The sequence below is a fragment of the Primulina eburnea genome, chromosome 8, assembly GCF_022965805.1.
Source record: "Primulina eburnea isolate SZY01 chromosome 8, ASM2296580v1, whole genome shotgun sequence".
NCBI classification, from domain to species: domain Eukaryota; kingdom Viridiplantae; phylum Streptophyta; class Magnoliopsida; order Lamiales; family Gesneriaceae; genus Primulina; species Primulina eburnea.
The window spans coordinates 42,065,755-42,078,366 of record NC_133108.1 but is presented as its reverse complement, the minus strand read 5'-3'; the positions used below and the strand labels follow the sequence as shown (position 1 = coordinate 42,078,366).

The 12,612-nt window shown below is 34.0% G+C and overlaps 3 protein-coding genes across 4 annotated transcripts; 2 read left to right on the top strand and 1 right to left on the bottom strand.

Annotated features, from left to right (window-relative positions):
- Positions 1–1,380: 1,380 nt before the first annotated feature.
- On the top strand, positions 1,381–3,833 carry LOC140839914 (PHD finger protein ALFIN-LIKE 2-like). Its single transcript, XM_073206910.1, has 5 exons — positions 1,381–1,642; positions 1,741–1,773; positions 2,238–2,460; positions 2,621–2,741; positions 3,379–3,833. Exons 1-5 carry the CDS (start codon positions 1,549–1,551, stop codon positions 3,631–3,633), a joined length of 726 nt encoding a protein of 241 aa, XP_073063011.1. The 5' UTR covers positions 1,381–1,548; the 3' UTR covers positions 3,634–3,833.
- Positions 3,834–3,973: 140 nt separating this feature from the next.
- On the top strand, positions 3,974–6,160 carry LOC140839913 (myb family transcription factor PHL5-like). 2 transcript variants are annotated; one of them, XM_073206909.1, is made up of 7 exons: positions 3,974–4,185; positions 4,314–4,448; positions 4,571–4,647; positions 4,944–4,986; positions 5,077–5,134; positions 5,220–5,289; positions 5,597–6,160. In XM_073206909.1, exons 2-7 carry the CDS (start codon positions 4,343–4,345, stop codon positions 6,032–6,034), a joined length of 792 nt encoding a protein of 263 aa, XP_073063010.1. In that variant the 5' UTR covers positions 3,974–4,185; positions 4,314–4,342; the 3' UTR covers positions 6,035–6,160. The 2 variants fall into 2 exon arrangements, with proteins under 2 accessions (XP_073063010.1, XP_073063009.1); XM_073206908.1 differs by having other exon boundaries at positions 4,944–5,134.
- Positions 6,161–9,812: 3,652 nt separating this feature from the next.
- LOC140839912 (jasmonate-induced oxygenase 2-like) lies at positions 9,813–12,330 on the bottom strand. The gene is made up of 3 exons (XM_073206907.1): positions 11,543–12,330; positions 10,608–10,941; positions 9,813–10,112 (listed from the first exon to the last, which is right to left on the bottom strand). Exons 1-3 carry the CDS (start codon positions 12,037–12,039, stop codon positions 9,846–9,848), a joined length of 1,098 nt encoding a protein of 365 aa, XP_073063008.1. The 5' UTR covers positions 12,040–12,330; the 3' UTR covers positions 9,813–9,845.
- Positions 12,331–12,612: the final 282 nt, after the last annotated feature.

Sequence of the window (12,612 nt, the reverse complement as noted above, 5' to 3'; positions counted from 1 at the left end):
TTCTTCATAAATTAGTTGGTGAACTATATATATTGACCTGGATTATTATTATTTTTTAAAAAAAACATAAAAGATTATCAAAAGTTCACAAAAATTATTAATTTTTCCCCTCTTTCTAACGATGTGCTAATTAATGGTAAAACACGATTTTTATTCCCCATAACGCCCTTAATGATTTTTCAAAAATTAACATCCCATTTCAGTGATTTTCACAGTCCAATAAACAAATTGAGGACATTAATGGTATTTTAAAATGCCAAAACCTTCCCCCTCCTCCATTCATCTTTTTATAGTAGAAATTTGATATATTGTTATTAAATCCAATCTAAAGATCATCTCTACAATTATGTACGATGCTCTAGGGGAACTTGAAATGTAAGGAGTCATGTAACTGTTAATCTTTTTGACCCGCTCGACATACACTTCTGTATTATTTGCTTCTTATGCTACATGCCCAAAATGGAACATATTCTATTTCAGCTATGAAAAAAATCGATTTTAAGATAAATCCGCATTACATCGAGAATGTTACTCTCTATATATTTTAATACAAATCATAAATTCAAATTAATAATATGAGACGTCCATCATCCGGTGTAGCATATATAGACTGAATGTTGATTCTAAGATATCATCCATTTCTCCTCAACGACCACCAGGAAACCCCATATATCGTCTTCTCTCTGTAATTCTATAATACAAAGAACCTAGAGTTGCTCCGAATCGAACTCATGCAGTTTTCCGTTTAGCATCAATTACAATTTCACCGAGCTTTATCATATCAAGAATCACAGGCATGGCCGCCACTTCTAACTCGAATCTGCGAGCCATTTTCTTCGGCACAACGAATGAAAGTAGAGGCATCCGCATCCATAGACATTAACTTTGATCCTGAAGAATATCTCATTCATACTGGGCAAACTCCCTCCATAGAGGAAAATGGAAGACATCCAAATAGTAAAATAATCTAACATCTCCTTGACTCCCACAAAGAACACAACTCATAGAAATGGAAGTAGATCTCAGAATAATTTATTTGACTGACCTTCAAGTTGATTGTTAAGAGTGATAAATTAAATATCATTTTTTAATTGCCTTTTATTAAAGTCCTCAATTTTGTAAACTTATATGTATTATTCTTTCCAAATCACATATCAGAACAACTTTATTCAAATCTGTTCAGGATTTTTTTTTTTTAAAAAAAATCACATTTCCAAAATTTGGCTAAAACAATTGTAATTGTAAATGCTTTAAAAAGGCTAAAAAGAAAAATAAGAAGTCCAAAGGAGTGGAAGAAGTAAAACAGGAAGAGAGACAAACGACGCCGTTATAAAAAGGTTCCACGGAGTGGAAGGGCAAATATAAAACGACATCGTTCTCCTCCGCTACGTTTTTATTCTCTCGTGTCGGGCGCACTAACGTCTCCCCTGTCGCCCCCCTCCTCCTTTTTTTCTGCAATTCTTACTTACACAGTTCTTTCAATTCCTATAAGCAAAATTCTAAGCATTTGGTCGATAAAATTTCAGATCTTGAGTATCACTACAGCAGATGGCATCGGTTTCTTCAAGTGCCCGAACTGTAGAGGAGATCTTCAAGGATTACAGCGCTCGTCGTGCTGGAATTCTTCGTGCGTTAATTTATGGTATTTTAAGCTAAACGATATGTCTAAATTCAGGCCAAAATTTGACGCGTTTCAATTTGTTGATATTGAAATTATTTTTGTTTTTTTTGGTTTCTCAGATGTGGATGAATTTTACGGGATTTGCGATCCAGGTAAATTACTTTCAGTTCAGATTTAGTTTATTTAGCTGATGAATTTAAATTAGGTCTCTGTGTAATTTGTGTGTAAGTTTTGCTTTTTTTTGGACTTGGCTTCGGATTGTTTCATCGATAAGTATATTTACATTGTTGCTGTTTTTTGTTGGGTGGGGGTTGTTGAAGGCTGCGTATTTTTAGTAATTTTTATATCATTATTAACCTCATTTTTTGGTTTTAGATGATAGTAATTTGGATTTGAAAAGAAAGAAGTGTGTATCTTTGGCCTTTGGTTGTTCTCTAACTGTTAGCGGGAAATATCCCTGCTTTCATTTTTGTTAATTATGTAGATTTTGATGTTTGTTAAGTTCTTTGCTGTTCTAGATCCATTTTATATACGTACTTTTTTATATGTAATATTTAACTTCTGATTTAATTTCTGTAGTTTTACATGCTGTGTTTCGTATTTTACTTTGATGTAGAGAAGGAAAATTTGTGTCTATATGGCCACCCTAATGAAGCATGGGAAGTTAATCTTCCAGCTGAGGAAGTTCCACCGGAGCTTCCAGAACCAGCCCTTGGAATCAATTTCGCTAGGGATGGAATGAATCGAAGAGATTGGCTTTCATTAATTGCTGTGCACAGTGATTGTTGGTTGCTCTCCGTGGCTTTCTATCTTGGAGCCAGGCTGAACCGCAATGAAAGGTACATATCATCTTTCTATTGATAAGTATTATTGTTAAAACTTGTAGTTTGTTTTTCTAGAAGATACGAGTCTTTTTGCAGAGGGAGCCTCAGTTGGGTATGTATAACATAGACCAAGAAGTGTGTTTAGTTGTACCTAATATGTTCATGGTGCTTGCAGGAAACGACTGTTCAGCTTGATCAATGATCTACCAACAGTCTTTGAAGTTGTAACTGAAAGGAAGCCTGTGAAAGACAAGCCCAATGCAGACACTGGAAGCAGATCTCGTGGAAGCACAAAGGTTGAAATAGGACCGACCACTCATTTAATTTTATTACTGTTGAATCTTTTGTTCTTCAACTTTCTTCATTTATAATCCTAGCTTATTAAAAGCCACAAGGCATGAACCTAGTTTCAAGGCTCCATGAGGCTCAGCCTACATCTCAACCCAAGCCAATAGTGCAGCCGTTCGATGAATTGCACATTGGCATTGAATGCCCAACCTCAACTGTGTTTTAAAGGCTCAAGGCATCTTTTAAATATTCCTTTAATGTAGGGATAATAATTCCAAGATAAAATATAAGATAACAATCTCCATTTTTGCCTGTAGACTGATTATTTTTTATTTTTTATTGCCTATCAGTTTATAAAGTGCATATTTTTTTATACATGATGAAATTTTCTTTAGGCATTAATTACAGTAGATTATTCCTTGAGGCATTTCATTAAAGTAAAGTGCGTTCCTCACTTTGTACATTTGCCTTTTGCTTCTAGTGACTGTTACCCTAATATTTAGTGTGGCTTGAAGTCATTTCGATGTAAACATGTTAAAGGATGTCTGAAAATTGAAGTAAAATGTAAAACGGAATTTTACGAGCCTTATTTCTCAGGTTAACTTATTGTTTGTTTGAGCTAAGGCAATTTTATTTCGTTTTCAGAGATCCATCGACGGACAAGCTAAAAGCAATCCTAAACTGGCTGAAGAAAGCTACGAGGAAGAGGAGGAAAACAATGACCACAGTGAAACTCTCTGTGGAAGCTGTGGTGGAAATTACAATGCTGATGAGTTCTGGATTGGCTGTGACATCTGTGAGCGGTGGTTCCATGGGAAGTGCGTGAAAATAACACCTGCTAAAGCTGAGAGCATAAAGCAATATAAATGCCCATCCTGCATGAAACGGGGCAGGCAGTAGCAATTGGTGCATCTACTGAAAATCAACAGTGTGTTTTTGTGATGTTAAGAACAGTTGATTGTGAAGTGGATAGTGTCTTTCATATTCCTTTACCTCAATGTTATACCTGTAGTTTAGGAATCTTTGATTTATTGAGATACTATGGTATTATTGGTTTAAATGACATATTTTCTTATGTTAGTGGGTTGATTTTTATATCTTATATTCTCTTCAATTCGAGGTATTTCATTTCTATTATAAATCAAGTAATATTTCAGCTAAATGGAAATTATATTTTGGATGATATGTTACGACCAGGACGAAAAGTTTTCCTTTATCTTTCAGTTACAGGATCCTTTCTTTGTCTTGTTATTGTTGATGTTTAGGAAAATTTCAAGTGGGAAAAGCAGCAAATAGCCACACTGAGCTGTTGCTGATTGGAACTTGTTCCTGTTGTATTTTTAGGTTTCTTCACCAGGTGATATAAACAAGAGAAAAATGATGCTGAATTTGAGAATCTTCAGACTTCTCTGCCTTGCTTGGTTTGCTCCGACAACTACTAAACATTTTTTGGTATCTTAACATCCAACCATTCTTCTTTGTTCCTATCGACTGAATTTTCCTGTCAACTGGTTTTATATTTATTTTTCTCTTTCAGCAACCTTTATAATCGAATATCTAAATTCAATACCATTTGCCAGGTAGGGTCACCAGGCCGTCCCACTGCGACATGGGATCCAGTCGGTCTAATAATTCATCAAAGGAGAGGTTGAAATGGACCAACGAATTACATGATATGTTTGAAAAGGCGGTCAATCAGATTGGAGGTCCAGATAGTAAGTAAAATTTATTTGTATGATCAAAAGCTGTATTAAACTTCGAAGTATATGCGTCTTTATCTTTCATTCTCTCTATTTCATCACGGCTCAAATTATGGTTGTATTTTTTTGGGTCCCAGGGGCTACACCAAAAGGTATTTTGAGGGCTATGGCAGTTCCTGGATTGACCATCTTTCATGTCAAGAGTCACTTGCAGGTTCTCTCTCTCTCTATATATAAAAATATATTAGAACATATAGACTATTAACTTTTTTACAATTTTTAAATACTCTCTACTGTGGCTTACTTCCTTTTGTCAAACTGGTAATTTTGTGGGTATTTGCGAATTTAACGTAGGGGGTTCCGTGTTCGATTATTAAATTTTTGTTTGCGTGGACATAAGTGCAACTTTATAAAAAGTATCGGTCAAAATCATGAAACCATGAAAATATCTGCTAGTTCTACGTTCTTTTTTAATATTTTCTCCCTCAATGGTTCTTTTAATTTGAACAGAAGTACAGGATGTCGGTTTTCACTCGAGAAGAAGATCACACCAGTAAAATTCTAATTGACCATCTAAAATCTTTTAATTTTTTTGCTGCTTTCTTTTTAAAATCTTGTTTTTCCTCTATTACACAACCACCAGGAGGTAAATCTGAAAGGAGAAGTATATCCGAGATGCTGCCGAACTTCGGTGTAACATCGTGAGTTTTTCCCGATTTAGGAGATTGATTTTGAATCCATTATCTGTTACAGTCAATGACAAGTTGTATATGCATATTCTATTAGGGGCGCTCAGCTAGCTGAGGCATTACAAATTCAAAAAGAAGCTCAGAGGCGATTGAGCGATCAGAACGAGGTAAGCCTTGTGTCGAACTCATGAACATATTAAGGGAATATATAATTCTTTAATGTTTTTATTTATGAATAATGATACTATGTGTAAAGGATATGCATATTATATATGTATTTGTACTTTATAATAACCACATATAGATATAAATATATATTTCCAATAAAATAACATAGTATCAGACTATTAGCCTTAAGCTGAAAAATGGATCAATCGAAAATACCTATATATTGCCCGTAAATAGTGAAATAAATTTAATAACAATTTTAGTGAGAAGCAATAAAAAGAAAAAAGAAAACGATTCACTCTACAGGTCCAGAAAAGTTTGAAGCAGAAAATTGAAGCACAAGGAAGATTTTTGGACAGGATAAAGGAGGAATTGAAGAACAGGAGTCCTACCACTAAACCAATAAAGCCCTATTCTCCCATGTTATCTCTCCCTTCTCTCAGTGAAGAGTCTGATCAGTCAAGTCCCGAGGAATTTGAGTCCAATCCCGATGAAGTTGACACCGCGGAAATAAGTTCCACAGATGAATTCCGGGCTCGTAAAAGGATAAAAATCCAGGACCAGGGCATGTCAAAAATGCACAACACCTCAACTTTCAGTCCAGAATTGCAAGATCTGAATATATTTTCACTCGATGGATTCGATGACAATGTGTTCACGGATCAAGAAATCGGGTATCCATGGAGCGTTGGAGCAGTACAATCACCCCTCCCACATGCATTCTATTATCCCATGAATTTGTGAAAACTATCTGCTGTAAAGAAATAAAACTATGTTGAATAATACGCTAAAATGAAACAATACGTATTGTATTACTCTAAATAACGAATTCTTATGTGATATATCACAGCATTTTATGTGATTTTGAATGGCATCCCTTTTTCGTTTGAAAGTTTTGTGTATTCGAGTTATGAGAAGATGAAATCGCAGTACCGATGGAATAATTTAAATCGAAAATAAGTTTAAAAATACAAAATACAAAATCTTTAGCCAGGAATCTAAGCCCAACCAGGACGGTCAGCGATCTCCTTGCCTATTATAAAGAGGCCCAGGTGATAAGTTCAAACCTCCTGGGAATTTGTTTCGTTTAGCCAGAAGAAACCTTAAAATTTCAGCCTTATTTCGAAATAACCAAAATAATATCGGTATTTTATTTTATCATCCCAAGACAATGTTTTAAATATTTTTGTCTCCCGTTCATCCATCTAAATTATTTGTAACGTTGCGTTAATGTAATTGAAATAAAGTGAGTTAATTTTTTTTTAAAACAAGTTCAAATGGACTCGTACAACAACTTGAGTTAATCATTTTTATAAAAAGATAACGGATATGAAGAGTTGTTATAAGAATTCATAGTGTAATTACGTTTGTGTGGGCCTGAGCTCATGTGTAACAAATTGGAATCAAACCACGACGATGACGGACGTTTTGAAGAAATGACGATTGTAGCAACTTTTTCTCACATGAGTTAGAAAAAACTTTAAATGAATATATAAGGATTTACAATTAATGTCTCATATTTTCTATAAAACAAAAACGAATATGAAATAGTTGCTCCATTATTACATTGTGTAGTCGCTCTTGCCTGCGCTTGGCGGAGGCATGACTACCATGGTAGAGAAAAATATAGATTATCATCAAGAAAAGTAGAAAGAAGAATATGAAAAGAATACAGTTTTCATGCCTGAAAGTGTTTTTTGAAAAAAAAAAAAGTATTATTTAAAGCAGCTTCCTCATCCAAAATTATTAGTCTTAACAATTATTATTTTAAATAATATTTTTAGATAGCATTTCTATTCAAATCAAAATAGGATTTATATCATCGTATGCGGCCAATTCTATCCTACTCTAGGTGAAATACTCCTCTTTGCTTTTTTTTTTTTTTTTTCTCACACTTGTTTTTTTTAATTATTATTATTATATTTCACACTATTTTAACCAAAATCAACCAAATTAATTATTAAACTAATTTCGTTTCATGTATATAACATGTGTTATATCATTATATTATTATTATTATTCTCAAATTTTAAAACTTAATATTTTATATTTAAAAATTACGTGAAATTTTTATTTTATAGTAAAACTTTTACGTTTTTGGTCTGAGATTTTCATTTCTATTATTCTTATTTTTGTGGTAGAATCATATAAAATGTAAAAAATCAATATTTTAAAATTTATTATTATAAGAAATTCTATATTCTACCAATTTATAAAAACTAATAAAATTATTGTAGCTATTTTTAAATGCTATATATGTATAAATTATTTAGTGACAGGGAGTAAATCTGCTGGAGTAGGATAGATTTGTCCATCGTTCCATCGTATGCAAAGTCATGTATCAATTATTCAGATACGGAATTTGTTAACAAGTTTGGCATGGTTGCAACAATAGTCATTAACGATCCATTAGTTATTATAATATTAAATATAAAAATAATAATTCTTTTCAGCCCATGAATGTAGGAAAATAGGACAACCTTTCGAGTCATGCGACGTCGCCGTTTTATGGGCATCCATTATAAAAACGTGCCATTCCAAATGGTGCCCCACCCAAAAAGGGGAAAACAAAAATAGCAAAGCAAAGTTCGGCCAAACGTATTTCAAACTGAAAACCTAAGGCTCTCACATGCTTCTTCTAAGAAGCATATTCCAATAAGATAATAGTTGTAGTATATCATATCGTATCGAAAATTATATATAATATATTGTATCAAAAAATTACTGTATAAAATACCGACTAGATATACCAAAATTTTTGGTACATGTGACTAATATATCGGTATCTACAATTCGTTACGGTGTCGATATATATAAAAAAAAACTTTATTTTTTAATTTATTATTTAAAAATATAATATATATTTTTAAATTTGTATATATTGTTTCTATATTTCGATATATATTGGAATTTTTTAAATTTCATATGGTTACCGTACCGAAAATCTCGGTATCATTATCATAGTGTACCAAAATATTAAGTATACCAAAATTTCTGTAAATTCGATATTTTTCGATACGACAACCTTAATATAATGAAATTTTGATATTTTTTGCCACCCCTATTCATAGTACAATTGAAATTTTTATTTTGAAAATTTTTTCCTGTGATAAAAGAAAAAAAAGAAATGTGCCATAAAAAAATATTTTTGGATTAGCAAAGAAAGTCTCACTAATCTTTGGAAAATGATATATATATATATATATATATATATATATATATATATATATATATATATATATATATATATATATATATATTCACACACACACATATAATGAAGGTTACAAATTGAGTTACAAAACGTATTTGAAATGTCAAATTATCCTTACATTTTATTTGAAAAAGTGTTTCAAAAATGATTTTACGGCAAATTTATCAAATGGAAATGATTTTAATTAATCTTTTTTTCTTTTTCTTTTTTTTTTTCCATTTTGCTGTACCTATAATATACTGTAAATAAAGATATTCGCGGTCGGGTGTGACCAGTGTTCCGCTCTGCTAGCTAGTTTGCCAAGCAAATAGACAGAGAAACTGGGATAATTAATCATGTGTTAATTAAGTATTTTACTCGTACGGTGTGTAAGAAACACATATCGGGAGTAGTGGGAGTGGTGGTGCATTAGGGATGGTGTCTAAATGTGGAAGAAGAAACAAATGTATAGAAGAAGATAAGAGATGCATAGATAGATACGAAAACGTACATGCATGCATACGAGGAATGGCCGGAGCAAAATTTATCCGGCCACATATAATAGTATATACAATTTGATATCAATGAACAATATCACATCATATCAGTACTCAGATGAAAAATAACTAAAATAAGAAGAAAAGGAATCAAAGTTATTCTATCAAGACTAAATATGACTACTTATAGGACCAAAACTGATATCATGCAAGCTCACGGGACTAATTTGAGTATTTTCTTTATTCATTATTAATTATAGGATTGAAAGTTTCTGTTTTTTTTGAAAACTAATTAAAGTAGACATATTACATGACTGGATTGGACCGATTTCGGATTATAAGATAGTGAAACCACAACGATCCTATAAAATATTGGATTGGATTTATCTGACTGAGAGCTAATTGAATTGGAGAGCCATATTGGAATCAAAAACTTTTTTTTGTCAATCTTTAAATGTGTAAGAGAGTAATTGTTTCATAAAGCGACTTTATTAGAGACAATTAACAAGTCGATAGACAGCGGTGATATTTTACATATATTTTATTAATAAATCATATCTTTGAATTCCAATCTAATTATATTGATTGAATACTTTTAAAGAAGAAAGATCAGCAAGGAATAATGAGACTGGATCATGTCCTTCGGAGGATGGTATAAATGTGTGACGAAGATATTAATCAATAATTAATTTTGAAATTCATTATAATATCTTACAAAACACGCATAATATTAATGAAAATACACCATTAATAATACTACTTAAAGTGCATTTAATCCATGCATTTACACAACTAATTAACAACAAAAACGAAAGCATAAAAGGAAGTGCAATATTATGAATCACTAAGTGAAAATTAATTACTACTAATTAAGGCGGCACAAGGAGTCAGAATTGACAAGTGATTCCACTTGGGACTTTCCATGGAGACCCTTTGTCCTAATATAGAGTCTATATTCGTTAAATGTCATGGCTGGATACAAGGCCGGATGCTCCTCCGAAACAAGAGGTTCGGCCGGCTTGATCTCTATGTCTCCCCTTGGGTTGTAGAAGTAAGCAAGGGAGACCCTCTCTTTCTTTGCGTTTACGATCACCCGATGTTCCACGCTTTTGTAGTTTCCATTGCTCATTATCTGTAATATTGGTTTTTTTATCAAGAAACTATAAATATTGATGATTCAGGGATTAGAGGTGCATAGGGCCGGGGTCGGACTTGAGAAGTAAAGTGTGCGAAATATAACCAAATTCATACTTTGGAGGGTTACGAAAGAACTCAAAAAGTTTATAGATTAATTTTGTTGGGATCAAAGTTGACATATCTTCATGCAGTCATGCTGAACTCAAATCGAGACAGCCACGTTTCCTAAATTTTAAATATCTTGTAATAAATCATATGTTTATATCTATCCATATTATATTTGAAAAATCTTTTATAGTTTTATTTTATACACTATATATCATGTTCTTTTACGGATGCATGCACCCCGGAGATGGACAAGCTCCGTCGTGGTCTGAAGATGTGAGAAAACATGGATTGATATTTCACCCCACCTACGTAACATATTATCGCTATTCAATTCGCGTGCGCCGTATCATCGCGACAAGGCAGAAAAAGATGTGGGGAGCACCTGAAGTTGATCCGCCAAGTTGACTATGAAGGCATTAGGAAGGGGCTTGACTGTGACCCATTTGCCGTCATGGCGAACTTGGAGACCCGGCACGTTTTCATCGGGGAACAATAGGGTCATCACACCCGGATCGGAATGGGGAGAAAGGCCCAATGTAAGATCCGGTTGAGGGCATTTTGGGTAATAGTTAGTCCTCAAGCATGCACCTATTTCATCATCTCCTCCAAAGGCATCTTGAAGATACCCTTCTCTAAGTCCAAGATTCGTTGAGAAAACCCTCATCAATTTTCCACCAAGTTTAACGACTTCTCTACTGTACTCGCCCACCAATTCCCTGCAATTATTTCAACAATAATATTCTTTTACTACATAAAATATTTGTCATGCAACCTACAGAAACATTGTAATAATTAGTCTTCAAGACGGTTCAAAATATAATAATTTAACCATAAATATATGTTTTTTACAGAAGAATTTCACACTATATATAATCTATTTTTCACCATAATTTAAAGCTTGAGGATTATTAAGTACATGAAAACACTACCGGCAATCTTGGATTTCATCTTCAGTTACAACCATTAATAAATCATGAAGGAAAAAAAACCTTCTCCCAAATATATTCAATGAAACGAACACTCGATGATTAAGATCAAAGGTACTAATATTTCAACTTATTACTTTATACTTTCAAAAAAAAAAACTTATTACTTTATAAAATTAAAAATTTTACCCCGGTAAGACGATGACAAAGAGAATGGAACTTGTTTTGTGCACTTTATATATATATATATATATATATATATATATATATATATATATTTGACTTTGATTTTAGTTACGAGCTGAAAAGATGACACGCAATTTACCTTCGACAAATGACACTTATAGCACGTTTTTTTATCAAAAAAATTAAAAAAAAAATTTTGATGTACCTGCAAGAAACTGGTAGGCTCGGCCACTTATTCTGATCCCTCAGCCCCACCGGCAGATAGTGAAGAAAGAAGTAATCGCTCCAGTCCAGGGACATCCCTTTCTCCACCCCCAACCGACTTCCATATCCCTCGTAAGTACTCGGCAAATTCGCATACTTCTGCTTCTCCTCCAGCGGGAGATGGAAGAATTGGTACCAGACCTCACGGGTCCGCGCCATCAGCTCGTGGCTGATTCCGTGATTGACCACCTGGAAGAATCCCCACTCACGGCACGCGCTGTCAATGAGAAGGGCTGTCCTTCTCCGGAGGGACGCGTCCTCTGAGTACAGATCCTTCATGTCGATGGCCGGAATGTTGTCTTCACTCGGGGCAGGCTCTACAGAACCCGGCCTTTCCAGTGGCTTCTTCACGTAGCGGTCGGGTATAACCCGTATCCCGTTGTCCAATAAATGTTGAACACGGACGACGGCTTCCGGCCAGCTCTCCAAGCAGTTCATGATGACAAAAATAGACAGAGAAACCGGGATAATATAATATAAATCGTGCGCCTATGTACAAATTACTTGAACATATTTTTTATCATGAAAAATTCACGGGGCTTTTTTAGCTACGTTACAAACAGAGAAAAACAGGAATATGATCCATAATATTTAATATTTTACTCTGATATATGGTGTATATATCGTCTTGGGCTCCATATATGAAGAGGCAGTGTGTGTAATGTGTGAGAAATGCAGAAGAGTAGTGGGAGTGTGGGAGTGGGAGTGGGAGTTCTCAGGTTGAGGAGGTGTTATATAGAAGCAGATAAAGGGATACACACATGTAGATACAGAAAAACGTATGCGTATATATATGTGTGCGCATAACTTATCCGGCGCCGTGAAGAAGTTGAATTCATACTGATCATTATGTCTCTCTGTGACACAGAGGGGTGCGGGGATTGTATCACCTGTCCGTGCAGGCAGTGTCTGCACAGATAATTAACGGCTCGGATCACTTCACAGTGCCTGCACGGACAATGAACGGTCCGGATCGCTTCACATGAGTGATCCGGGTCCACCTCCCTATAA

Bases quoted from the DNA above. Each gene is read 5' to 3' on its own strand.
- LOC140839914 (XM_073206910.1), top strand. From the start codon at position 1,549: ATGGCATCGGTTTCTTCAAGTGCCCGAACTGTAGAGGAGATCTTCAAG. The intron at 1,774-2,237 runs GTAAATTACTTT...ACTTTGATGTAG, and splicing joins TTACGGGATTTGCGATCCAG to AGAAGGAAAATTTGTGTCTA. The intron at 2,742-3,378 runs GTTGAAATAGGA...TTTCGTTTTCAG, and splicing joins GATCTCGTGGAAGCACAAAG to AGATCCATCGACGGACAAGC.
- LOC140839913 (XM_073206908.1), top strand. From the start codon at position 4,343: ATGGGATCCAGTCGGTCTAATAATTCATCAAAGGAGAGGTTGAAATGG. The intron at 4,648-4,943 runs GTTCTCTCTCTC...TAATTTGAACAG, and splicing joins ATGTCAAGAGTCACTTGCAG to AAGTACAGGATGTCGGTTTT. The intron at 5,290-5,596 runs GTAAGCCTTGTG...TTCACTCTACAG, and splicing joins GATTGAGCGATCAGAACGAG to GTCCAGAAAAGTTTGAAGCA.
- LOC140839912 (XM_073206907.1), bottom strand. From the start codon at position 12,039: ATGAACTGCTTGGAGAGCTGGCCGGAAGCCGTCGTCCGTGTTCAACAT. The intron at 10,942-11,542 runs GTACATCAAAAT...AAATAATTGCAG, and splicing joins AGCCTACCAGTTTCTTGCAG to GGAATTGGTGGGCGAGTACA. The intron at 10,113-10,607 runs GTGCTCCCCACA...CCAATATTACAG, and splicing joins ACTTGGCGGATCAACTTCAG to ATAATGAGCAATGGAAACTA.